This window comes from Buteo buteo, chromosome 10 (assembly GCF_964188355.1).
Source record: "Buteo buteo chromosome 10, bButBut1.hap1.1, whole genome shotgun sequence".
NCBI classification, from domain to species: Eukaryota; Metazoa; Chordata; class Aves; order Accipitriformes; family Accipitridae; genus Buteo; species Buteo buteo.
The window spans coordinates 12,850,620-12,878,619 of record NC_134180.1 but is presented as its reverse complement, the minus strand read 5'-3'; the positions used below and the strand labels follow the sequence as shown (position 1 = coordinate 12,878,619).

Sequence of the window (28,000 nt, the reverse complement as noted above, 5' to 3'; positions counted from 1 at the left end):
CCCACAGCCCAGAGGACAGCTGTGAAACCCAAGAACCATAACATAAAACCAGAAAATATTCCCTGAAACTTTTATAATACTCCATTTAGACCTTGTGAAAGGCAATAAGAGTGGTGGGTTTAAAGGAAGAAGTTTATCATATAAGCCGCATAAGGCAAATACATACACAGAGTAATTAAATTGGCCTTGCAGGGCATGTGTGAACATTTACCAGATTAGACTGTAGAACATCTGCCTGTCCAATGATAAAAAACATCATATTGGAACATCTCAAAACACTTACTATAGATATACAGTCTAGCAAATCTTGTAGAGCTATGTTAAAAAAGGAGATAAGAAGTATTAAAAAAGGGAGATGTTTCATTTATCAGGAGAATTGAAAAAATTTTATTTGCTCCTACCACTAATAATTTAGTTACAAAGCTTTACAGTCAGTATCAGTAAGTCACTCCTAGAAAGAGATGAGGATGGTTGATCTACTCACACATATCCTATGTGAGGGGAAAAAAAAAAGGCGCATAAAATTCTGTAGTGAAAAGAAGATTCATTAATAAATTCAGCAGCCTCTAACCACCTGTAACTCAGGCTACCTACTCTTAGATAAATTCCAGTAATAGCAGAAACAGCAGGAAAAAAACAAGCGTGATTTTATAATCTTTTTTCTCCACAGACACATGCACACAGTTCCCCTATTACACTACAATAGCATCCATTGTTCTCAAAATGCCTGGAAAAGTTACAGTGGTGAGAAAGAAGTGGAAAAAACTTAATACAATGAAATCATATGAATATACTAAACTGGAATTCAACCTGCTTCCTTCAGTAGGCCTGCCTAGTTTCATTTAATGTTAAGTCTGCAGTATCAAGCATTGTTTTTAATGCAAAAATGATCTGATAATTTTTACGACAGCTACTGCATCCACAACACTATTAACAACAGAAGCTGTTGAATATGATCAGTAATCGACCAACATAGGTGCTCATTCACAATGTCAACTACCATACAGAAATCTAGAGCAGGCTTTCAGTAAATGCAGCATAACTTTCTGTGCTTGATGCTTCAGAGTCTGTTCTCCATTAAGTAGTCATTCTTGCTTCCACTATTGAGGCGGGGGGGGGGGGAGGAAACTCGATTTTTCTCTTCTCAAACTCATAAACTCTAAGTAAATTGGATGATAAACTTGTTCACGGTAAATTAAAAAAGCACTCCATTGTAAGCCTGGAACAACACAAGCTGAATTAAGTAGGTTCATGGATAGGTGTTTCAGCTTCCTTTGATGCAATTAGTTCTGGCTGCAAGTGCATATATTCTGTTCTGGAAGTGGAAACAATTTTATGTGTCTAAGTCAGAAAGTATTAGTCCCTAGAAAACTCCAGACATATCCACTGAAATCCCACCACCCATAAAAAGACACGCATATACTTAGGAGTTATTTTTCATTTTTCGGTTTAACCAGAATAATGACCTTGGCTCTAAATATTTCCTGGGAATTAATCACTGGGTGCGGTTAATTGCCTTTGACCATGTCTTGAGCCATCAGTTTTTCCCATGATGGTCATTAACTCGATGGAAATGTACTGCCCAACTCATTATTTGTTAATTAACATTAATAGGAACTACATACTCTGCATGCATCTCAGCTGAGGACACTGTGCCAAATTTGGGCCACAGTTTTGCATGAAAGACTCCCACAGAAAACCAGCCACATGCATATGCATGTATCAAAGATAAGAATTTGGATTACAGCCCCATCCAAAACCCACTGAAATCAGTGGAAAAGCTCCAGTTTGGCTTTTGATCAGGTATCTGATGTCTGCAAACACCCACACTTCTACTTCATCTTATTAGATACAGTACATTTTTCTTTAAAACTCTTGGATTATGAAAGAGCATTTGATCTGTGTCCTTTCTTTATCTACTGTAAGCTTTAAAGTCATCTACAGCAAAACCAAGCAATTGCAAGGTCTTCCAAATTGCTGAAGTGGTAACATAAATAACTCTTCCACAAATCTGGTGTCTCTGCTCGTTCTTCCTAGAATTTACTTCCCTTACCACATTTTCCTAATTCAAAACATGTATTCTAATGTCACTGAAAAACAGAAGAGTGAATTTTCTTCCTTCTGACTCCTGCCGTATTTCTTCCAGTATGATGGTGTAATGAGCGATGGTAAGTCTGCTAAGCAGACTTGAAACTTGAAAAGTGCACGCACATGTTTTTTCTAAGTTTTATAATACTTACCAAGAACCTGAAGACTGTAAAATAACTCAGCTGTGCCCGCTGTGTTGACAGCCACACACTTGTAAACACCAGTGTCAGAGATCTGAGCACCCTCAATCTGCAGAACCTGCCCTCTGTTCAGAAAAGTGGCGCTTGCAGCACCGGTAAGTGGACGATCGTCTTTGTACCACGTGATAGCTGCATAATGAAAGGAAAGATGGAAAAGCTGCCAAAAATATCCCCATTACAAACAATGGGACCAAACGGTCTTCCAACTTTCCATCTAAGTTTTCAGATAACACTAACGTAACACCAAAACTTAAAAAACAATATCAATACTACTCATTATTAATAACAATAAAAAGTAACCAGAAAATTAGGAAATCTGTAACATTTGTGTAAAATACTGACTATGCCTACAGAATTCAATAGCAAACTTGACGCTACCATCCATGTGCACCATATATTTATGAAAAAATGTTCTGAAGTTAAAAAATTATCACACAATGTATATTTTGGGGATACAAAGGGGATTTACTCATCTCATACCAAGGTCAACAGCAGCTGTTTAAAAATATGTAATAATATGATATGCATAATTTTTTCACCTTTTACCTAAAGTATTGATACATTAAACTGAACCACCTGGGAAAGTTTACAGAATCAAGATGCAAGCTATCAAATCAAAGTTCAACTGGCAGATGGAAAAACTGAAAATAAAGGCCAGAAAACTGCTATTACTCCAAAAGAAAATTTTATATCAACAAAATCCGAGGGCTTTTTTGCATCTCAGCCAAAAGATGGCACCCTCCATCAGCAGAATGTGAAACTAATGCTTTATTGGCATCACTTCACTATTCAGTAAGATGAAACTGCTACTCACTGAATAATTTTCTGTAGCACACAAGTTTTCTGTGAAAGACACAGTCTCAAAAAATAATCTGGCCTGACTGATGAACAAGAGTGCATGGAAACTTCTTTCTTTTTCATTGTGATGTTGTGCTATCACTTTTCTTAGTTAATGTCATATCTTAACATTAGTATGTAGCATCACATCATACATAGAAGAGGAGACCAAATTGGTTTAGTGTATAAATTATATGAACTCCATCATTTCAATTGTTTGTTCTAAAATAACTGACAATTTGATGAGAAAAATAGAGTGCGAAACAGATATAAAATCCTTATGTTTTTATAAAATTTTACATATACCCCCAATAATTTCAAATTTTGGTTTATACAGGTATAAATGATTCTAGAAAATAATACTTTGCTGAGAATTAATTATTTAAAAAGGTAGAGAAGGTGAACCTGGATGATCATCTGAAATTTAGTAACACCGTTATTCTGAAAATGGGACTATCATCAGCACAAGAATAAATTGCTATACTAGATATAAGATAGTCATTATATACTATTCCCCAAGTTTTGCTTGACAATCATTAATACAGCAAATAATTAATACAGAAAATTATTCTTGTATTAACATGTTATTTTTATATCCCATCAAAAGAAGGTGGGAAGAAAAAGCACACATTAGAAAAAAGAAGGCAATAATTTTTTATCTGCACATCTCAAAAAAACCAACAAAAAAAGATTAACTGAAAAAAAAAAAGCTAATCCAAAAACCCTAGCACTGAAACAATCCCAGCAATGAAGTAACTAAAATCCAGATTGCTTTAGATTTTTTTCAGTTCAGAAATAATTCAAAAGATCCATTAGTGTAAACAGGAATCAAACTCATTCAGCTCTCGCTTGGGTAGATGTCTATGATTTCTATGGGAAACTTGCCTTTAAAAAAAAAAAAAAAGAAAAAAATTATAATTCCACAAAATGTGAGGAAAATAAAACACAAACAGATATACACAGCCTAGTTTTCAAAGCTTAGAATATAAAGAGAACCTACAAATTCATTAGTATAATTTATCATTGGGGCAAGCCATAGAAAGCACTGTACACACACAGAAAATCTACTCATTTTCACAGGCAAAGGGCCCAGACCAAAGAGGCTCCTATAAATTTCAATAGACTTTAGATAAAGTCCTAGACATGGTCACATTTGACAGGCACACTCAATACACAAGGTATTGTTTTAAGTCTGCCTTACACTATAAAATATTGACCTGACAGGGGAAAAGAGTGGATGTGTTTAAAGCTGATTTAGCAGATGTCTCACAATATTCTTGTCTATGGACAGGACATTGCTATACAGGCAAGGGAGTAGATTAGCCCTCTGTTTTTCATTCATTTAATTAAAAATGGTGGGGATAACCAAATTCCTCAATACTTACTCCACATCAGTTAATATATTGAGATTTCCCATTATACATAGTGTTTAATAGTTTCTAGCTAGTTCAAAAACCACAGAACTAACTTAACATTCAGAATATCCATTATTTTCAAAAGACACATAAAAGTGAAAACCTTTTATCAGATCTGCTTCATGTTCCTAAAGGTGCACGTGCATACCTGGCAGAGGGTTCCCAGATGCTCTACATTCAAGATGTATTGGATTATTCACCACCACTGTTTCATTTAACATTTTCCCTGTATCTTCCAGACTGGGGGGTTCTGGGAAAAGACAATGGCATCAGGTTTTCATTAATCCAGCCACCCAGCTAGCAGAACATCCAATCACAAAGTAATCTGCCCTCTGAGAAACTTTGGGCAATGAATTGTACAAGCTTCAACTAACTGCTGGATAACGGAGGAATTTCTCAAGAAAGTTTGTCTTTAAAATGGGAATACTCTCTAATTATATAACCTCATTAGTGTTAAGAGGAATACAACATTATTTTTAATACTTTCTATTTTTTCACAAAAAATGGCACTTAAAATGGACTTGCAGGAAATGGGTGTGCAACACAGAACAGTAATTCTTCTAATGCGGCAAGCTCATCTCACTTGAACTGGTAAAATTAAACAGAATGTTGTACAGAGCAAGTATACTTACTAAAGTTTATGAATTTGTAACATGACAGAAACACCAGATAATGACACTTCAAACATGAAGACTGAGAGCAAAAGAGATATTTACAAGCATGGGACTGACACTAAAATCAACTATGATGGAATTATCACAGTATAACATGAGTGTGGTTTCTCTTTCTAAGTCTTACCCATGGAGATGCTGCAATCTCCATTTCAGTTTAACATTTTCCAGTTACTGACTCCATCTGACAATAAAAGTCAACATAATCATAATCATTATGAGCATTTTGCCACAGTCAATTCCTGCACCTCCTGTATCCTTTGAGGATCAGGTCACATCAAGAATGCACAATACCTCGTGACCAATTCTGAGGCAAAATATACATAAATCATGGTGAGAGCATTTATTAAATTCACATGCAAAGAGCAGCTTCTCAGGTTTCCCTGATTCCTTTCATACTGTTTTTAGACGCAAAGTAAAATTCTTTTTAAAGAGTCTGAAAATCCCCTCATAAGAGAATGTTTCTTTCGCAGAAAAGTCATTCCTGTAAAATTTCCCCATTGCAAGGTCACAGGGAATGCCATTATCCTCAGAAGACTTGGATCAAATATCATATCTTGATTCAGAAACATAAAGTACCCTTCTGAGTGGTGGGTTAGTGGCAATGCGTTTGACTTCTTGGGGTACCTCTGAACAGAAGAGTTAAATGGAAAGGCATTCATTTTCGTGGCCCTCAGTACCACACGATAAAGGCTAAATCCCAAGAATGACAGCTTTTGCCCTGACTTCTTACTAATGGAGTGGGACAAAGAAAGAAAACCGAGATGGATGTGCAGAGACAACAAAAATGCCAGAGAGCTTAAAAGAGAGGGGAATACAGATGTGAAAAAGCTGCCTTAAAACAGCCATGTCTAGCTTCTAACTAGAAGCAGAAACATTACCATGCACATGAAGCCGAACGTGCTGTTGGGCTTCTCCTGCAGCATTTGTTGCCACACAAGTGTATCGGCCAGCATCTTCCAGCAGGGCCTTGACAACTTGCAGAATACGGCCTGAAGACTCCAGCTGTACCAAAACAGAGAGCAGGGAACCACTTTACACAACAATCCCAGGCAGAGCCGCTAAGCGTAATGGGAAAGCAGACGCTTACACCGAATACAGCCAGTTTCATCTTTCTTCTAACCTGGGGCTAATATTCATGCAAAAGGTGTCTTGGTAGTTCAGAGACTTCAGTGTTCCTGGGACATCAGGATTATTAGCTGTACAGCTAGCTGTAAGGAGACCTAGATGGCAGAGGGGCAGGCAAGCAAAGTGAAGAGGAGGCTGCAGGCAGAGATAGCTGCCACTGGCAAGATGTCAAAACTGCTCCAGCCTAAAGTAAATCAAAGCCATTACAAGCGTTCAATCCCCTGGAGCATGCAAGCACTGGGAAAGGCTGTTCGTTGAAACTCAGAATCTCAGTGAGAAGGGAATGTATAGGTAGGTGCTGCAATAGCAGTGCTTATAGAAAAACTCGTGTCATCCTGCTTCACAGTGACAAGTGGGTAGAGCCACCTCATAACCAGCAGACAACCATACCTTGAAGGTTAAAGTACAACTGAAAGGAGCTGGATGCTGAATTTACAGTCATGGACTCTTCTGATATGGAGGTGTCTAATAGGATTCAGTCTACTAAAGAGTGCTATTCAATCTGAGATACCGTCCTATTCAGGTAAAAAGCCCATCGCTCTCCAGGATGGATCTTTAGCATCTTTGTATTACAGCATGAGGGAAGCAAAAGGAAAAGAAGCACTAACATGTATAATTTATTGTAACTATCTTTCATGGTTTGGATCCCATAAAAGAGTAGTGCTTACTCTTGTATTTCCTCTGGCTGTGTTTACTGGTTGACCATCTTTTAACCAAGTTATGGAAGGGCTAGGAATGCCATTGGCTATGCACTGCAGTGTTACAGGTTTGTATATAACAACAACTGTCTCAGAAGTCCCAGCTGATTTGATGGTTGGAGGAACTGGAAGAAGCACCAGAAACAAAAATGAAGTATTATTTGAACATACACATTTAAATATATAGAAGCAGTATCTCACAGGTAAGAGCAGCTCTACTTCTATTTCATCTACTCTCATCTCTGATTTTTCAACTCACTAATACAAATAAACATTTACAGAAAACTTGAGCACCTTCTTGCCAGTAACTTAAAATAAAGGCAGTCTGCTTCTTCCCCCACCACACCCCTTGAGTAACCTACCATGCACAGTAACATCAAATTCTCTTTCATGTTCTCCTGCCTTATTTGCAGCCACACATTTATACCGGCCAGTGTCTGACACTTGAGCTCGAGAGATGAGAAGTTTTTGTCCATTTAGTAAGATCTTATGTCCACCTCTCTCTTCAACTGGTTGACCATCTTTCAGCCACCTACCGAAAAGAAAGTACAAACTCAGATCTCTATGAAAGTAAGATCAACAACACTCCTAAAATACACATAATTCTACTAAACAGAATTTCCAGGAAGGTTTGGAGATGTCAGGTAGTACTCTGCTTTTCTTAGTGCCATGGACCAAAATGGTTTATCAGGAGAATAGAGTATAGGGGAACAGGCATTAAAGAAGTCAGAAAGGTTGACAGCTGGGAAGCAGTAGTGAAAGCAGATGTCACCAACTGAGGCAGACAGAAATCTCCAGAGCAAAAGCAATCACTGGTGGCAGATGAAAAGCGCATGGTTGCATTAACAAGGGAACGAGAGTTTTGTCAGCTCTTGTTACCTATCCTAGTTTCCAGGACATGCATATAGGTACAACATACCAAACTACTTTAAAATAAAACCCTGATCCTGCCATGTGTGTGCCTGACACTGTCTTCACTGGAGCCAGGAGTTTCTCCTCCACACATTAACCATCACTAAATAGCATGGGCAGTTCATAAAGACCACCTCCAAGCTCACCTAATCAATCAGCAGATTTTTTTTTTTTTCTACTGTCATACCAATCCCCTTACGTGATAGTTGGTGAGGGTGTCCCTGCTGCCAAACAATCCAGCTCCAAAGGACTATGGAGAATCACAATGTAGTCCAAGAGCTCATCCCCACCTTCCACAAATGGTGGGACTGTAAGAGAAAAATCCATCAACAGAAACATTTAAGCATCAGAAATATCATAAAAGTATCTCAAATAGTAATGTTAAAAACAAAATAATTTTGACATCTACCTCACTTTGGGACACATACTGATTTATAGTTCATTATGAACCACTATTCCTTTTTGAAGAGAAACATTTACCTAATGATGTTCTCATTCTTCTCCATTGTTTCTTGTTTTTTTGTTTGTTTTTTTCCAGATTCTGTCAGAACGACCCTGTGAATGGGGGGTGGGGGGGAGGTACGTGACTTCTAGCACCCTCTGTCAGCAGGAGAAAACAGAAGTGCAAAAGACCCTCTTCCAGGTCCTCTTCACCCTGTCTCATTCTCTCCCAGGAGTGGGTGGGCTGGGGAGGAAGCACTGCCATACAGCTCCTCCCAGCCCCTTCACTGACTAGCAAGACCTGTGAGATATACCTTGAGCAGCAGAATGGATGCTCTACATCTGCATGCAATAGTATACTCAAGAGAGCAGTTCAAAGCCTAAAAACCAAGCCTTTACAGTTCTTAAATAAACCCTTCCATGTCGGGACAATGTTATTAACATCTGTACAATTCATTACCTAGAGACATTCAGAAGGGACTGCTGAGATGCAGACTGTAGTAAAGGATTGAATGGAAAAAGAAGGAAAAAATCTTTTACAAGAAGAGGTTCAAAATTTGCACAACACAACTTAAATTCAGAGAAAGATGTTCTCTCCCCAGAGGCAACTGTTCAGTGATATTTTTAATGGATATCTTTCATACCCATGATTTTCTTCTACGAAGGCAAGTTAGAAGAATTTTAAAGGTTACTGAGACTAGTATTTACCTACTACGTGCACAAAAACTCTTAAAGAACTAACCTGAAAGTAAGAGTCTTCAAACCATCCTGTAACCCTGTGTGCAGTGCAGTGCTCAGGACTAGATATGTAGCTTGATTAACTGATCTTTTGTATAATGATACCAACAAAAATAAAAACATACTTTATTAGGTTTATGGAAATCTGATAAATCAGTAGTTATGTTGTTCACACACCTAAGATTTCAACTTCATATTTGATTTCTTGTTCTCCAGCTATGCTTGTGGCCACACACAAATACTGGCCCCGGTCAGCCTCAACGGCATTCAGAATCTCCAGCTTCTTCCCACCAGATACAATGCGGAGGTTGTCACTTGCTTTCACAGGCACACCATCTTTTAACCAGGTAAGGAGAGGCAGAGGGTTGCCAGCAGCTTTACACTCCAATGTCAGTGAACTGCCAGCAACCACCTGCCTGTTCTGGGCTGTGTCAGCATCACCCTCAATTACTGGAGGAACTGTAGAAAGGAAAAAACGTATTGCAAGCGATTAATTCTGTAGCCAGAAAATGTATTAAAAGCAAATGGGTTAGTTCCTTCCCACCCACTTTGGCTCTCTATGCCATTATGTCACACACAATTTCATGTGAGAATTTGCTGCCGGGGTAAGCCAAGACAAAGGAGAAACAGAGAAGTCAAATGATGTAGTTCAACATTGACCAGTTGTATAAAATAGAGGATCTGCAGGGCTTTGGGATGGAAGAACTAAATACGAAGGTCTTAAAACAGTACGCTAAAGATCCCACCCAGAGCAGCTATTTCAGGTAAGCGCTGTTCAGCATGCACATGTGAGAAAGAGAAAGGATACATGGACAAGAAATCGTTTGCATACTTCACTAAAGCATGGTATCAAGGCCTGTGAAGTCAAGAGCTTTTTGAGACTCACATAAAGCACAGGGTGCAAAGTTCCCTCTACATGGCCCTGCTAACACAGGCCTGTCTCTAAATGCAGCTATTGACTGCTGTGCGCCTTTGACAGGCCCGCAAAGCCTGCTGACGTTACAAAGGGAGAAAAGCTTTCCGGATGCACTTCCTGTGACATGGCAAATAACCAAGTTCAATAAACTCTCACTTACCATAGACATCCACGTCATATATTTTCTCAGCAGCTCCAGCAGCATTGGTCACTTGGCAAGTATATTTTGCAGAATCTGATACTTGGGCCTGAGGTATCTGCAGAAATTGCCCTCTATCCACATACAGAGCTTGGGGGCTGGAAATAATCGGGCGTCCATCTTTGTACCATGTAATGGTAGGAACAGGGATTCCCTTGGTTTCGCATTCCAAATTTATAAGATTGTTAAGCAGCGCTGATACCTCCGTGGTAATATTTCCTCCTTTAATAGTAGGAGGGACTATTTCAAAAGACAAAACAACAACATTAAAACCTTAGTATACAAGTCTGTGCAGATTTAAATGGATTAAACATTAGAATACTGTTAGAATAAAAGATTTTAGCTTAATCAGACTTCCAATCCTTCCTGGTGTTCTTTCTTTGTTTTTTTCCCAGCAGAGTTATACATTGCCTGTACAATTCTCTGGAGCACAGAAAGAGTTGAAAGCATGACAAGAACACAACATAAAGGGCCACCATATATTTAAGAAACAAGTGTCACAGCAAGGGGCACCGCAGAGCATTGCTGCCTCACTAGAGGTATGTGGAAACATTTTTACCTTCTAGGCTCCAACACACTCCCAGAATGGTTTGGGTTGGAAGGGACCTTAAAGATCATCTAGTCCAACCCCCCTACCGTGGGACTGCTGGGCCTCCACACATCCTGCAATGCATTTGGGCATGGCTTTGCCTCTTCCCTGCCTCTGAGGGGTAAAGAAAGAGCAACCCCTGTATACCTTGGGAGGTGCATCCTCCCAACAAGGAACAGCGACCTGCTATTTAAAATACCACATACATCCAAGAGCCTCTACGACTGGAGTGGGAACTGCTCAGTACACAAAACTTCTGAAGGTGAAGTCACTTACTTTGAGACTAAATATGAGCTTAACAGTCTAGCTTTATGCTCCTATTTTTGAAACTTTTGGCCCGTAGTCATTTCCCTTGCTCAGTATGCAGCAGTACTCAGATTTTTCTAGCAAACAAGCTCTCGTGTAAATCAGCCAATATAAAGAGTTTGTAAATCTCTGTAGAAGTAATAAAAACACAGTGCAATTGGCAACAACTAAATTTATGACTGCTGAAAGTACCAGACACATCTGGCAGACACATTAACTCCTCTGCTGCCAAACATGCTCAGTATATCCTAGGCTTCCACTGACTTCCATAGTGTTCATTTAAAATGCCACTGCAGAAACGTAAAGCACAGTGCCAGTGAATGGATCTACACCTATGAGATGGGTCTTGCAGATTATCAAACCATGCTGAAATATTTTCCTAACTAAATAATTTGTGTGCAAAAATACACAAACCTCTAAAATATGCTGAAACACACCCAGTTCAAAGGAGAATACATTTCTCTATCAGCAAATGCTTTCATCCACAGAGATGTGGAATGGTTTTAACATGCTTTTTTGGGAAAATATCAAAGCCAAAAGTAGAGCTAAACAGCTAAAACCAAGTAAGAACTAGCAAGAATTAGCATCTAGGTTCCTCACTCTGTGGGCTTCCGTTTGTTCAACTAGGATTAATGAGAAGTTTAAAAGAGAGATTCCATTCTGCTATGACAAATTCATCTCTCTTCTGAAGAACCTGAAGTAAGGTCTACTCATCTGCGAGGATTTTATTTGTGTGGGGGTTTTATTTCCTCTAATTTCACAACAGCCACAATCACCTGCAAGTCCTCACAGCATTTTCTTTGCTCCTGATGGAAAAAGACTTCACTATGACTGGTGTACAGGCATATTTCTGTGCATGTGGTTGCTCCATGCTTCAGAAACATCCCAGATGAGGGAAATAATGTATAATAAGTTCACAGTTATCCGAAGAAAAGACACACAATCTTCAGAAGCAAATCCATAGTAAATGAGGACTTATCAGCTTAAGGGCTCACAGATTCAAATCCCCACCCTTCGTACTCCGGGCACAAGAGTGTTATGCCACCTATAGATTTCTGCACTTGTTTTCTGCTAGCACTGTGCTCTCTCAGTTTTCAGGTTTGACTGGGCTTTCACACATTATTTGTCTTCCAAATTGAAAAACTCTTCCTCTTCTGTTCTTTGAAGCCTTCCTTCAAACGCTGCTTCTTCCTTCTTCCATGAATCTTTCCCCTCCTTCTCTCCCAGTTGATAATCTCCTAATTTACATTAAATTTATTTACACTAATCACAGGAACTGCCTGTTCTCCATGTCTTTGCTAAGATTCCACTGCTTATAAAAACACAAGAAGTATACTCAGTGTGCTATATACTTCACAAAAATAATAATGTTAACATGGTTATCTCATGCTAGTGCTTCTTCTATTGCTATAAATGACCTCACTTGCTATAAATGACCTCCATTTACACCAATTTAAGCAAGATGACATAGCACACTACCTGAAGATCATCTGGAACATTCTTTTTCAAAGATTATTTGGGTCTGATTCTTAATTTTCACTTTGCTTTATATTTTTGCACTAATTTTAACCTATTCCTGGCTGAATTTACTCCTAGCCCTAGGTTAAGGAAAATAAGACCCTAAATGTATTAAAATAAAAATCTTCTAATTAATTTTCTCCTCCCTAAGACAGATCAAAATATGAAGCCAATGTGATAATAAAATAATTCAGTTGAAACTAACTAATAGCAAAATTTGAGAAGGCCCTTCAAGATTTTTAGCTTTCACCAATTAGAAAATAATAAAAAGCACATAAATGCCACTTAAAAGCCAAGCTTGCAAAGACTACATCCATACATAACTTGATACATACTAACGCTCAAAAAGAATACTCATCTGTTCACAAAGTGGTAAATTATGTTTACACAAAAATTTTGCAGGATTAGAGCCTTAATTTATATTTGTCTGAGTATCTCCATTCAAAAAAGAAACCTTATGAGTAGAATTAAAGGTTCTTCTAGGATCAGGCATTCTATAAACTTACCATGGATGATCAGCTTGACCTCCTTAACTTGTTTGCCAGCAGTGTTGGTGGCACTGCATTGATAACGACCTTTGTCAATCCTTCGAGCACTCTTTATGTGTAGAACTTGATGTTTGTCCAGAAGCTCAACATTGGGATCACCCAAAAACAAGGTCCTGGAACAGAGATTATTTTGCTTCACAGAACTCTGACCCCATCCTTTCAACATTAATTACACAAACGTACTTTCCTTGGGTTGTCTGGGACACCAGCATCAGAGCCATGGTCCTAATCCTGATCTCAGTTCCTTTTTTTAATTACTTAGGTCATGACAGTCCTTTGCTTATAACAAAATGTCTGCATTTACCAGATGAAACTGTCAACTTATCAATACCAAAGAGTAAGGAATTGTCATATTGGAATATCTGTGAGTACTAGCCAATGTCTATACTGAACTACATTGTTAAACACCAACACTATTTAAAAACATTTACAGCCCATTTTGTTTTTCAGCTAATATTTAAAGCCGCCAAGAATTCTTGTCTTGGCAAGCTTTCCTGGAAGATGAGACAAAGAATTGAAACATGCAGGCTACAAATGTTTTAAAACCTTTAATGTATATATGCAGAACTGCACAAGGCATTAGCTAGAAAAATGTTTGACATGGGTACTGTCTACCAATGAAAAAGCATGTCAGCAAAAAACCTGTATTTTAACTAATGATATGTTTAAAATAATCCAGATAGAATAAACTCATAGAAATGGTTACGTTTATCTTGGTTCAAGTATTGTCTGGCTTCAAATACTGTAGGTCTGCTCTGCAAGTGCCAGTGTCAGGAATGGGACAGTTCACAAAGAAAAGCAGGATGCTAACTTTTCATTAAAGAACTTACCACCTCACACCACCACAAATTATATCCGATGACAATAACTTAACACTAGTTAAAAGAAGAGCTTGGTGGTACAGTACATCTTCTACGTTCTAAGGGAGGAATAACCTAGACACAAATCACAAAAGCTATAATATACTTACTTGCCATCTTTGAACCAGTGTATGTCAGGAAAAGGGAAGCCTTTGGCTCTACATTCCAGAGTGACTTCCTGGTTGAGGATGACTGCAATTTCACTGGGGATATCAGCACCTATTATACTTGGTGGAACTTTAAAAAGACAAACATTACAGGAAGAACTGGTATTTAACCAGAGAAGGTATGCTATGAAACTGGAAGAAATGCAGCAGTGGATCATACTATTCCCTTGAAACAACTTTACTTTTCACTGCAAAGTGACTCCTGCTAGATCACAACATCATTTCTACCATGACAAGCACTTCCACACTTGTGCTGGTGAACTGTATGTAAAACAACTCCTATGTTAGACTGCTGTACACTCAAAATACAAAAAAAAGTATCAAAGACCAAAATCCAGTAATGAAAAGCAGCATTTTGTCGGTGTTACTACAAGAATGGCAAATTTTAAGTATTCAAAAGCCATCATGATGAGTGCTTTGGCAGCCAATATTTAATGGGCAGTAAGAAGAAAAACCTATTTATAATAAGTTCAAATTTATTGGCTTCTTAAATATCAACTGTTTTTCAGATCGCCATCTTAAAAAAAACAAAAAAACAAAAAAACAAAAAAACAAAACCAAAAACATAGAACTAACCTAGTACATCTAGGTTAAACAGCTTCTCAGAACTTCCTGCTACATTTATGGCTTTGCATGAATATTGTCCAGCATCATCAGTAGCAGCTTTAAGGACCTTCAGTATCTTCCCATTGTGCAAAATCTGGAGAGTACTGCTTTCCACAACCTTAAAAGAACCCGAGATATTAGCCTTATGTGATCCAAGTTGTATCAGCCAAATATCACAGCTGGATTTTTATAAGAAAATGGTAGTTTTAGTCTAAGCATAATCTGTTTTCCCTTTCAGTTACAACACTAATCTCCTCAATTTCTGCAATCTATTCAATATGACTCGTAGCTCAAAATACAATAGAGTGGGAAAACCAAAGAAATTCTTTGTCTATTGGTAATGTTCAGGCACAAAGGTGCATAAAGGGGTCTCTCCTCATCTTAAACAATCACTTATCAGCTACAAGTAGAAGCATAGGACTCAAGGATAATCCTAAAGAATCCAAATCACCTCCAAGAGTTCTTATTTCTCCATCTATAGAATGAAGAAAATACCATTATTGGTCCCCTCTGCAAGGACTCTGGCATCTACAATACTAGGAGATTGATAAGGCTAATTCTTAGGGGAATCTTGAAAATAAAGAGTTTACTTTTGACTTATTGAACAGCTGAACTAATGGATTAGCCATGTTTGGCTGGCTTTCCATGCGGGAGTTCCCAGTGCAGTTTAAATACACATAAAGGCATGTACATGTATTTACTTTAAGTGAGCTCTCATACCAAGCACTCGAAAGACAACAGAAAACTGACTGATGATGGCTATGTTACTTCAATTAGGTTAATCGTACCTACCTGGATATCTTCTTTATACCAGGAAATGATCGGGAAGGGATTACCAGATACTTCACAGAAGAGACTTACAGGGTGATGAAGAACTACGGATGTATTTGTCACCTTTTCTTGATCTCTAATTTCAGGAGGAACTACAAGAAAGTTCAAAGTCATGTATTAAGCCTTCTATTCCACTGATTTCCCGCCTCCTCCTTCTCCCCAAGTCAAGTGACTCTGTAATCTAAATTTCTCAGACCTTCTTCATTCTCTCCCCAATGCTTCCATTTGCCTTTTGGATCTGGACATACCTCCCTGTGTCCTTTCTTCTCTTTATCAAAAAACAGTCTTCTCTTGCCCAATAACAGATTCCCAGGGAAATACACTCAAACACAATCACCATCAACATTTTAAGAGAATAATCTTAAAATTTAATCTTAAATTTAATTTTAGTTTTAAAATCCCATGTTATTTGCTTAACATATTCTAGAAGCAGGTTCTAGAGAGTCATCCTTCCTCCTCACTGCTCCAGTCATCCCCAAGACCATCTGCCTCTCAGTTGTCCCACTATGAATCCAAAGTGAATGGCTTTATGTGGTGGATTAGAAAATTCAAACCCCACTAATGAGCCCTGCTGGTACAAAATGGAATTCCTGCTTTTTTCAGAATAAAGGTAAGGATATAATCCTGCTCAGGCATCAGAACCAACTGTCATAGGAAGTGAACAAGGCTGAAATAAAAGTACTCTGTAAGAAGCAAAATATCAAAGCATATCTCAAGGCCACCTGTAGAGTTTCTATTTTCCAATTAGGATTCTGGAAAAAGAATATCAGGAGCAAGAATTCTCTTATTCTATGTTCATTCTGTTAAATAACTTTTCTCATATTTATATTTGAAATGCAGATCCATCACCCAATCTTTAATTTCTACCGCACAAAAGTCTTCATTTGTTACTTGCATTAAAGTTTTCACGTATAACTAGAGGAAATGAGATGCACCTAGCTCTTCGAGTGAAACAAAGATGGTTTGTGCATAAAGTCACAGAAAACAAAAACAGTAGAAAAATTATAGAGGGTATCAGAATAATACAAATGCAAGTACTCAGATTAGATTTTATAATTTAACTGCACATGGGCAGATTTGGGGCATGCAATTTCCAACAATAAAAGAGAAGATGTTCTTCAAAAACAGTTTCCCGATAGTTGCATTTATTATTTACCATTAACTTTCAGTTTGTATTTCCTTTCTGTGCTTCCAGCTTCATTGGTTGCCACACAGATATACTCTCCATTATCAGAAGGTGTAACAGAAGCTATGATCAGCAGTGTCCCATCCTCCAGAACTGAAATCCCTGGTTCACTGCCTGTCAGCTCTCTTCCATTATGTAGCCATTTGATAACGGGCTTTGGAATACCTAACAAGAAAAAGGTGAAACTTCAAGAAATGGTTCGCTCAGCTCAGAATAAGAAAGGTTCAAACAATTCCCACTGCTTGCTGGAAGTCTTACTGGCAAGGACAATGCACAGGGAGGCTATGAGCTTTCAAACTTAGAGGTGGCCCCAACTGTTAAAGTATGATTTTAACATTAAAAATCTCAGTCCTAAACATTATAATATCCTTGTTGGCTAGCAAATCACTGTTAGTTTGAATTTTTCCACATAAAGTATATATGGAAAATACTGTGCAGATTGTACATTTTTTATCATGACAAGGAGTACACAGAAACTTAGTAATTTTCAATGGGCAACAGGAAAATATACTTTTGTCACTAAAGGTGGCAACAATGATACACACCTTTTGCTGGGCATGGGAATGCAATGCGTTGATTTGCCACTCTTTCCTGAAAGGGACTATTGTAGGGAGGGTCCAGATCCCCAATAGTAGGAGGCTCTGAAAGAAAATTAGACCCCCCAAAAATTCTTGAACTCTGCTCCAAATGTGAAAAATACAGTCTGGCAATACATAACACTTCTAAGTCTCTCTCCTTCACAGAAGATCAGATTCCAATAACCCTCTTTACATTGATGAAGTATACTACACAAGCAGTCTTGATTTCCACGGGAATATTTAGGAAGTAAGCAGTACAAAGAGGCTTTGACTGAAACTGGTTCTCTCTAAAACCCACTGTATTTGTTTTGAAGACAGAGACAGCCTTTCTGCAAAATCTGAAAAATACTATTTAAACTGTTTTTTCTCATACCACGTATTAGTAGTACTACCATCCTTTGTTCTTCCATCTCATTTTAAATTTTTATGTGGTCTGAGACTATACAAAGAATTTTATAATTAAGTAAAGTTACTGGCAGTTCTTTGTTGTTTGTAACAAGCAGTTCTCAGCACCTCTAATCCAAAGGGATCAGAATGTTGCCTTCTGACTATTACAAAGAAGAAATAATGCCTGCGTAGCTTATGTCAGTCATGCTACATTGATGTCTGTCAGTCCATCAGGTGAGGAGTTATACTACATATTTAAATTGGTACAGTGACCACTGCTGTCCTGTCACCATTTCAATAGCATACCGACTGATTGAGTGAAGAGCTCAATTTCAGCTCATGAAAAATTCTGCTGTGTTTAAAGCTGTGACACCAGGCTCTGAGGTTCAGAGACAGTCTGCGAAAATGTGAGACAACTGAATACACAGACATAATATTTGAAAAAGAGGTTTCCCATACTGGAATCTGAATTTAATTACCTACTACAAAACCAAATCATAAGTAGCTTGAAGATTTTTTTTAATTAAAGTAATATATTTTGAATTTGTTTTTCTTATTTCTGCAAACTCTCCAAAGACTATTTGCCTATTCTAATTTTCCTTAATTAACATCAGAACATAACATCTAAAACAGATTTGGATTTTGCATCATGTAACAGTCAACAACAACAAAACATAAACCAGACGCACTGGCATGAAATCACACCTAGCCAGGGCAGGAGGCAAGATTACGGCCCCAATATAAATACCTTGAACTTGTACTGTTATCTCTGATGCATCGCTGCCCGCTACATTACTAGCGACACACTTGTAGATTCCAGCATCAGGAAGCTGGACGTTGCTGATGCTTAGAGCTCCTTCCAGGCTGTGGATAAACTGCCCACCACCTATCGGCACAGCACTTCTGCCTTTGAACCAAGTGATTGTTGGGGGAGGGATCCCCTGGGCACTGCAGGGTATGTCAGCTCTGTGGCCAGCTTGGACTTTCAAAACTCGAGGCCCACGCTGTATCTTTGGAGGAACTAGGGAAGACAAGTTTAGTCCATAGAATGTGAAGAAAGTGATGTACAACATCATTCTTGAAGGAAATTCTTTTCTGTTTCTTTGTCATTTTAGAAAACGTCCTTCCTTATTCACTGAAACCAAATTCCCTCAAATGACTAAGGAGGAAGAGCTGCATGTTCTCTACATAGGATAGGATGTACAATACTCTACTGCTTAACTTATTTGGAGCAGCTACATTTCAAATTCTACTGCATGACTTCCATGAGTAGTGTAATATTGTTATACCAAGCACCTTTGAAGAGCTATGGGTACTGGCTCTTGATAACACAAAACAATTCAAAAGTTTTTATCATAAAAAGTTAATTTTCCTTTTGATTTTTAATTTCCTTCCCCTACTCCCTGATCTTTGTATGCTTCCAAACACATGTTCAGACAAGGAGATAAAATCTGAGAGGAAGAGATTTTGCTGGTCCCAAAGAATAATATAAATCCAACATAACTCTTTTGCCACAATGTTTTTCTTTCTAAGGATCATTGACAATAAAAAGACTTATAAAGAATGTCTGACACAATAACAAGTGCCATTATTCCAGACTCTCTGTTAACGTACAATTACAGATAAACAAAGATGTGCACCGATATCAGACTTCTCTATACACAGAACCAGACAGTAGTTTGTTACAGCCATTATAATTGAATTAGTGTCATCTGAAGGTTTCAGAGGTGCTGGGGGTAGGAGTTCCAATCTGGTACATTTATGGTATGTGGTCCACTTCAAAGACATGAGCTGGCAACGGGCATTGGCAACACCACTTCCAAACTCTACAGCAACATGAACCACAGGACAACTATCTATACACCTACAATTACTATTGATCAGCCTCATCTGGGCTGTGCCAGGCCATTGCTCCTGCACCCACTCTCCTATGTGCGTTACCACTGGCAGGAGGTGCATATGCCACAACCTGTGTTTCTGTCTGACACAGGTGAGGAGGAATAAATGAGAGAGCATTGAGCTTACAATACATGACATTGTGTAAGTGGTTAAGAGACTGTGGTTGGGGCCCCAGGATGGGGAGAGTAGGAGCGAGACAAGGGAGTGACAACGTGATGATCTATGGTAAAAAGGAGAGGGAAGGGCAAGAGTGAGTAGACACCTTTAATGAGGGGGAGAGGAAGGTGGGCACAAGCACAGGGTGCTGGTTTGAATAGAGAAAGTATGGTAAGTTGGGTTGAGGTATTCATTTGCAAAGGTGGGTACAGCAGAACGTATATGCATATAGCTGTGCACAAAGACAGGAGCAGCTGCCTATCAACAGGTGACAAGAGTTGCACACTGGTTTCACTACCACCTGAGCAGGTGTGCAAGCAAACTGACATTTGCTACCAAAAGAGTTTGGATATTTAATTCCCATCAAGTTGGTGGGAACTTGATACCTGTAAGCCTCATCAAACTTTGCTATTCTCGGCCACTACTTGCAAACTTACTGCTGAGAAACCTCTTGCACAGAGAACATCTAAGTGCATTAGAACAAAAGGTTTCAGTTCTTAAAATCCCTTTGGCTGACTTAAAAAGAGTAAAATGTCATATTGTGCTACAATTCTTTCACGAGTCTAAGGAACATTAAAGGAAGGGGGGTATGCATGTGTATATATATGTACACATATGTGTGTGTGTATACAATATTTCCTTTCCACATAATCAATAACAACTTGCACATGAAAATAATATGACCTGAAATAATATAGGTCAATAGTAACTTAATGTACATAAGCGAAAACATTTGAAAAGCTCTGCGTGATGCTAAATTCCATGCAGAAACTTGCAGATGATTACCCTTTAAGTTAAAACTTACCATGTACACTTAGCTTCACTAACTGAGTCACATTCCCAGCAATATTTGTGGCTACACAGATATACATTCCACTGTCTGAAACCTGTGTCTCACTGATCTTCATTGACCCTGAGGGTAGAAAAGTGTGTCTGGAAAAATAAGAAGCAGATACACTGTATAAACATGTATTGAAAGGTGAATGACCTCTACTTACACATTGCTAATTATTCCTATGAGCTAAAAGACCACCATTCTACAAGGCACACTGAGCTGTGCCATATTACTGAACTATGACTTACATTTGCTTATTTTTTCTAACTCTTTACTGAGCCACTACATTCAGAATATACAGCAAATATCTAAAATGTGATATCCAAATTACAAAATTTGGTTCTAGCTACTTACAGGACATATTAAAATTTGTCTTGTTTCTAGAAATGAAAAAACAAACAAACAAAAAACCACAGGTACAGAAATGGAGCCCTTCAACCTCCTGTCAAATTTTTTGCTCAGCCCAGGTGAGAAAGTTAAACAACTTTTGATACTACTTCATCCTGGCAAAAAAAAGATGTTACGTTGATTCAAGATGGAAAAGAGGATTCTGAAGAGTATTCCGATTCAAAACTGCCAGTTCCGGTGTTTATAGAAACTGTCATTATTCATCAGTAAATAGTTAACTACATAGCATTAATTTTTGCTACAGTTCTGGTCACAGGCCTGTAACATTACAAGATACATTGGCCAGCTAAGCCAAAATCTTATGTAGAAGTCAAAAGTAATAAAGATAGGGAAAATAAATGAGGAGGGAAGAAAAAATGACAGCTAAGAACTGACAAGAAGAAATTCGAGTCTAGCACTCAAGGTTACATAGAAAATTTAGGCAAACTTGGTGGGAATTGGTGGTATCATCTGTCTTCCTTTCTCTGGCACTGTCTAATTAGGACAATGTTATCATATGGCCATAAATGGTGAATTTGGGGATTGCAATGGCCCAGAGAGATGAATGGAAAGAAAGTGAAGTGTATTTCCTCCAGGCCACCCAAATCTGTCTGATACTATGATACCTCCTTTGCTGCCTATATCTTTCCAAACCTTTTTTTTTTTTTCCTAATAACCCCAAACGATAGATTGCTGGGGCAACTTATCTTCCATTATTTTGTGCACTAATTACATTTGCTTTCCAATAAAAGTTCCTTCATTTCTGATTTCAGTCATCTTTTGTTTACTGGTCACATTTCTAACATCATCTTTGGGTGGTCTCAAACAATTTTGTTTGGACTAATTCTTTAACCTCTGCTGACATCTGTAAACAATTTTATGGAATGGGCTGAGCTGGACTTCTGTTACTCTGGACAACTTGGATCTCTCCACAACAGCCATAAGCAAGTAGCCTAATTTATCAATGTCTCCTGAGGTAAAATGAGGACAAGTAAGGGACCAAGAACATGGATTCGTCAGTGCATGCAACATGCTCGTCAGACACAGCAGAAAATTACATGCAGATTACTAACTACAAATCAACTCTCTAGGCACAAGCCTCCTTCACCAAACATGCTGGCCCAGCAGCTCTTAGTTGCCGAGGCTGTCGCAGACCCACTGGAATGGGTGGCTCTGAGGTATAGATCTGGCCACAAGGGAAAGAGGCTCGCCTTCAGGTCTGTACAATTCCTTAATTCAGCTCAGACACTGGCTGACTCCTTCCATTTGGATCACTGAGAGACACTAGACAACGGGCACAGCAATTGCTACAGTGGACATTTGGCCAGCATTTCCATTTCCTGGTTTATGAATACAGCTGTAGACTTTACCCTTTCTGAGGTATCCTGAATTCTAGAAAGCTCTAGCACGCCCCATGAGAGTACCTGGCACTTCAACTGGGAACATACAGAGAATAATCACCTACTTGTCTCCTCTCTTATTTTGCACCATACTAAAATAATAAGGAAGAACTCCAACATTGTGGCCCATGCTGTATACAAGACAGTCCCCAACTCTTCATTCTCTAAGGTTGTCAACTCAGCATTTAGCTATGTCTTCACATGTTCAAGAATATCTGGAGAGGTTTTGGATCCAAAACAGAGAGCTATAAGCCCTTGTAAGCACTCCCAAACATTTATAATCATCTGTATTCTGCTGGCAGCCCAGACATCATATGAATAATAGACAATGCTCCCCTGAGCATAAATATGAAGTGCTTAAGGAAAGAAAAACAGTTTTTAAAAATTTATAATCAGGCACAGATTATGTGGGTCTCTGAGCACCACCACAGTACAAATATAACAGGATGTCTTTTGTCTTGGCCTCCTGTGTTTGCATATAAACATGCACTGGAATGGAAGCTGTACAATGATGCATGGTCTCAGTATCCTTCGGAAAGAGGCATACACTTGGTTCAGGAAAGAGAGTTTCAAGACCTAGTAAAACAGGGTCCTCATGCAGGAAAACTTAATACCTTCTGATTGATCCTGCGGTGATTAGAAATTATATGCCCTTCCAAAGTCTTGAAAGCTTAGACACAATTTCACTTTTCTTTTGTTTTCATCAAACATTGTTACCTTGGAGAGAATGGAGATATGAGCTGCATTTCTTTGGCCCACGTAATTATGGGGGGTGGCAAGCTCTTCACTTCACATGGAAGTGTGACATCTTCCCCTGCAATGACTGAGATCTCTATGGGTTTGTCATACGCATTTCCTTGCTGGTCGCCAGGCCTGGATACTCTAGGTTTCACTATAACATGGAACATGTTAAGAAGCTGCAATGAATATATGTATTTGTACAAATGTAACACCACAGAGTTTTACTTCAGATTAAACATCTATTTTTTAATGAGGTATATAACATTACAATCTTATTTTTAATGACGTGTCTGCAATAGACATAAATCACTGTAATGCTGATATACAGTGCCTGTAGCTCAGACACTGGCTGATGCCTACATGTCATACCACAAACACCAGCAAGACTGCACTATCTACCCAAAAAGCTGGATAGCAACAGATCTATGTAGTTCAGACACATGCTGAACTCTGTATTGCATAGGTAGTTTGCAACCAATACCTGAACTATGTTACACTACAGCACCGATACTTACAAGCCATAAAAGCCTTGCAAAGCAAGCCTACACCTAAATCAAACTTTTTGTATTGTTGGGAGACAGTAGGAAGCTTTGGGACTGGTGGGATTAATGGATCTTCATTCTTCTACCAGCAGGAAATTCCATTCCTATACAGATATTTCCTATCCACTTCCATAAAAGATGAAATTGTGATCAGCCCAAGATCCTAGTCCATGAACTCGAGGTAACAGGAATCAGGAGGTTTTAAGAGAATCATAATGGCTGAAGAATAGGCCTTTCAGTATCAGCCATTTGTAAAATTGCCTAGTATGTGGATCCAGTGATCTAGGACAAAGTCAAAAGCACCAATTAGAGATTAGTTTAAATTCTGTTTGCACTGTGGGTATCCTAGTTCACAATCCACCTGAGCGGGTTTTACTGTCTAAAGTAGAATGCAACAGGAGACAGACAATAACACTCTATTTGATTTTAGCTCATACATACCATAGACAGTCAGCTGGACTTTCCGTGTAGCATAACCAGCAGCGTTTGTTGCAGTGCACACATATTCCCCAGTCTCTTCACTCCCTGGTGAAACTACATACAGACTTCCATCAGACCCTGCAGAAAATTTCACATTGCTGGGAAGAATTACTTCTCCTTTCTGTGGAAAGAAAAAAGTCCACAGTGCATGGATTTTCCAAAATAAACCAAATTACAACTGTTTAATTCAATAAAAGCTAAAGCTTACAGTGATAAAATCTAATGAAAACATTAAAATTATTAAAAGAATATAAAAATTGTTACGGCCTGTAGCATCTCCCCTAGCTTACCCCATTGCTGCGACCCATTCTTTGTATGAAAGATACCGTATTTGTAATATAACACTGGGTCTAATTTTTTACTGTGCAATATGCTGCATGCTCTTTAATGCAGTTCTGTAGACCAAACAATTTGCAGGCAGTCTGACTAAATTGAGCAATGTTTTAATTTATATTACAGTACTGATTCCATTGTTTATGGCCGAGATGCACAAAATATTTTATATTAACTAAGAAGCCTGGCCCCAAAATTCCTTCCATACAAATTAACTAACTTCAACTAACTTTTCACACTCCTTAAGTGTCACTGTCTAAGCAGTAACAAGAGCAAAAGCACAGGGATTCTTATGCAGAAAACTTGTTACATTTTACAGACCCCAATTCTTAAAAGAAAATTAAGAAGTCATGATTTCAACTGAGTTAATTTTGACATTGATTTCTGATGTCCAAATGGATCTTGTATACATTATATAAAGTGTTTCTTAGTCAGCAGATCCTTCCTTGTCTGTATTGAATGTTGTAAGTGATAATTAAGAAAAAACACTCCTCCCACGTTTTCCTCCCTACCAAACCAAGACAGTTAACCATGTTCTATTCCTTCTTTTACACAAAGCTGTTCATAAGGTCCCAATCAGTTACATCTGCACAACTTCTGAGACACAATAGTGCCTTCACAGCAATGTCATGTGAAATGCAACATATCCCAAATAACTGTTATTACCAGAAATTATGCTGTTCAAGGCGGGGGGGAAAGAGGGGGAGCCTGACTTTCAGACAAATTCTCCAAAAGGTTGAGGTCCTCCTCAGTAGACACCTTGTCAAGGACATGATTGAAAAGTGACAGAACATTAACCCCAAAATGCCATTATTAGACACACTTTCCTCAGAAGAAAAATTCATCTTAAAGTAAGGCTCCAAAACAAAAATGAACTGTCAATCTGTGACAGGTTGCCTAATCTCAAATTATCAATTCACAACAGGAATATGAACAATTTTTAAAGTGTTAAAAACAAAGACACAGCGATAACCAAAGCCCTTCCAAAGAATAGAACATTGATCTATGGCTGGACCATGGCCAGAAAGCACTGCTCTAAGAAACAAAAGCAGATATGAATAAATAGAGACTTCCAGGTCCCTCAAAACTGATGCTTTTGGCCATGTTTCTTGCATATAGTTTTTATGACAACTAAATGATGCATTCAATTCATCTTTCACCATGAACAGCTCAAAGATGAGAAATTACCTTGGACCAGACAATAGATGGCTTAGGGACTCCGCTTGCTTTGCATGGTAATGTTACTGGGGTTCCTTCGATGGTGCTGAATATCTGCTGTCCATGCTGAATAACAGGCAGAACTAAAAATAAATGCAAATATTAAACACATGCAGGAGACATTTCAAACCATGGCACAACTCTTACAATAAAATCCTTATATTCAATTACTACTTCATACAGGCAGCAGGGTTTGGGCATGTCCTGGTTTCAGCTGGGATAGAGTTAACTGTCTTCCTAGTAGCTGGTACAGTGCTATGTTTTGAGTTCAGTATAAGAAGAATGTTGATAACACTGATGTTTTCAGTTGTTGCTCAGTAGTGTTTAGACTATAGTCAAGGATTTTTCAGCTTCTCATGCCCAGCCAGGGCATAAGAAGTTGGCACAGGACACAGCCAGGGCACCTGACCCAAACTGGCCAACGGTGTATTCCATACCATGGGACGTCACATCTAGTTTAGGAACTAGGAAGGGGAGGGCAGGGAATTGCCGCTCGGGGACTGGCTGGGTGTCGGTCGGCGGGTGGTGAGCAATTGTCCTGCGCATCATTTGTACATTCCAATCCTTCTATTACTACTGCTGTTATTTTATTAGTGTTATCATTATCATTATTAGTTTCTTCTTTTCTGTTCTATTAAACCATTCTTATCTCAACCCACGAGTTTTACTTCTTTTTCCCGATTTTCTCCCCCATCCCACTGGATGGGGGGGAGTGAGTGAGCAGCTGCATGGTGCTTAGTTGCTGGCTGGGGTTAAACCACGACAGGGCATTTACAGCCTCTTCTCTGAATCCTAATGTTGACAATGACTAGCCACTTTGCTCTCCACTCTCCAGTCTTTCACAACAGAATAAATACCTGTTCACATCAAAGCATGTCAGCTATAGGTTGGGCATTGGTTTAGGTACATATAGTTTTAAACTAGCTGTAGGTATTTCACATAGCTGATTGCAATCATTTCAGAAAGGCTTTGTCACAATATCCTCTAACAACATTTTAGGCTTACTGAAACAGTACTGTACATGATTAAACCTATACAGCACCTTTCACAAGATTAGGTTTGGCATTTTTGGTGCTGAATCAATTTCCATCGATGGACAATATTTTGAACAGAGCAGATATGAGAGTGAAGAACTGATCACACTCCAAGCTCATTTCGTCTTTGTTGTAAAAGCTACAAAGTTGTGCTAACTGCAGTGATGGTTTCTGCAGGGACTGACTGCAGTCAGTCTTTATGAACTTGAATAAAAATACCAGATCAGTTCACAAAATCAGTAACAAGAGATAACAACAACCCCAGATCCCCTACTTAACTGAGCTGGTTTGAATTAACAACAGAAAAAAAAGATCAGATTTAAGGCTATAATACCAAAAACTAGTTCTTTCTAAAAACAAACAAATATACTCCTTTCTGTTCTCAAGTTCTGAAATATGCCAGAAACTAGTGCTGACATGGAAGACCTAATCAGACACTGAGTACTTGCCTGTGTTAAAAAATAGCAGCTATTCCTAACATGAAAGGATGTTCCAGCATCTTCAGTGAAGCTTAAAATAAATCTACCATGATTAATTTAACATGTGAGAAAATTTCAGGCTGTAAACCATGAAGTGGTTGTGACCCCACACAGAGTTAATACAACCATCTTCAGCTGAAATACAGATGGGTTACCACAATGCTAACACTTTGTCTTGCTGTCAGTGTAATTTTTGGTATGTTTTAATTAAAGAAAAAAAAAAAAGGGAGGGAGGGGGCGGGACACACAAAAAAAAACCAAACACATTTTGCCAAACTAATAATTCATTTTAATTCTAATTCTCCCATGAGTTGTGCTTCCTTATACCAATTATGAAACCCCCAGACAGCACTTTTCGTGGTTTTCCAGTAGATTTCCACTTGCATCTGTTTTGTTAATAAAGCTAGAGATGAAGACTGCACAGCCCAACCTTTGTAGATGTTTAACAATAAGGATCTTTTACAATCACAAGATGGTGTTATTTTTGTTTTATTTTTGTTTTATTTTAGAAACAGTCTCAATCACTCAGTTCTTTCCTGTGCAGTGGATCCAATTTCCCAGCATGTTACTTTACAAAGTAACATCATGACAAAAGAGGAAATCTGAGAAATTAGTATAACTGTAACAAAAAAGCTCTAGTGAAAGCTGCTGTTAGTAGGAAATGCACTCTCATCTTG

At 38.4% G+C, this 28,000-nt stretch overlaps 1 protein-coding gene across 1 annotated transcript in view; it reads right to left on the bottom strand.

The window, feature by feature from the left end:
* The window catches only part of HMCN1 (hemicentin 1), a 210,130-nt gene that overhangs the window by 88,636 nt on the left and 93,494 nt on the right, over positions 1–28,000 (bottom strand). The window contains exons 20-38 of the mRNA XM_075038698.1: positions 25,781–25,893; positions 24,221–24,380; positions 23,214–23,388; positions 20,680–20,807; positions 18,568–18,840; positions 17,400–17,495; positions 16,825–17,019; positions 15,630–15,760; positions 14,808–14,955; positions 14,175–14,301; positions 13,163–13,317; positions 10,205–10,483; positions 9,306–9,587; positions 8,149–8,257; positions 7,400–7,569; positions 7,008–7,162; positions 6,093–6,216; positions 4,689–4,790; positions 2,241–2,417 (exon numbers count right to left, since the gene is read on the bottom strand). Coding sequence (XP_074894799.1) covers positions 2,241–2,417; positions 4,689–4,790; positions 6,093–6,216; positions 7,008–7,162; positions 7,400–7,569; positions 8,149–8,257; positions 9,306–9,587; positions 10,205–10,483; positions 13,163–13,317; positions 14,175–14,301; positions 14,808–14,955; positions 15,630–15,760; positions 16,825–17,019; positions 17,400–17,495; positions 18,568–18,840; positions 20,680–20,807; positions 23,214–23,388; positions 24,221–24,380; positions 25,781–25,893 — 3,099 coding nt within the window. The remainder of the gene's footprint in view (positions 1–2,240; positions 2,418–4,688; positions 4,791–6,092; positions 6,217–7,007; positions 7,163–7,399; positions 7,570–8,148; positions 8,258–9,305; positions 9,588–10,204; positions 10,484–13,162; positions 13,318–14,174; positions 14,302–14,807; positions 14,956–15,629; positions 15,761–16,824; positions 17,020–17,399; positions 17,496–18,567; positions 18,841–20,679; positions 20,808–23,213; positions 23,389–24,220; positions 24,381–25,780; positions 25,894–28,000) is intronic.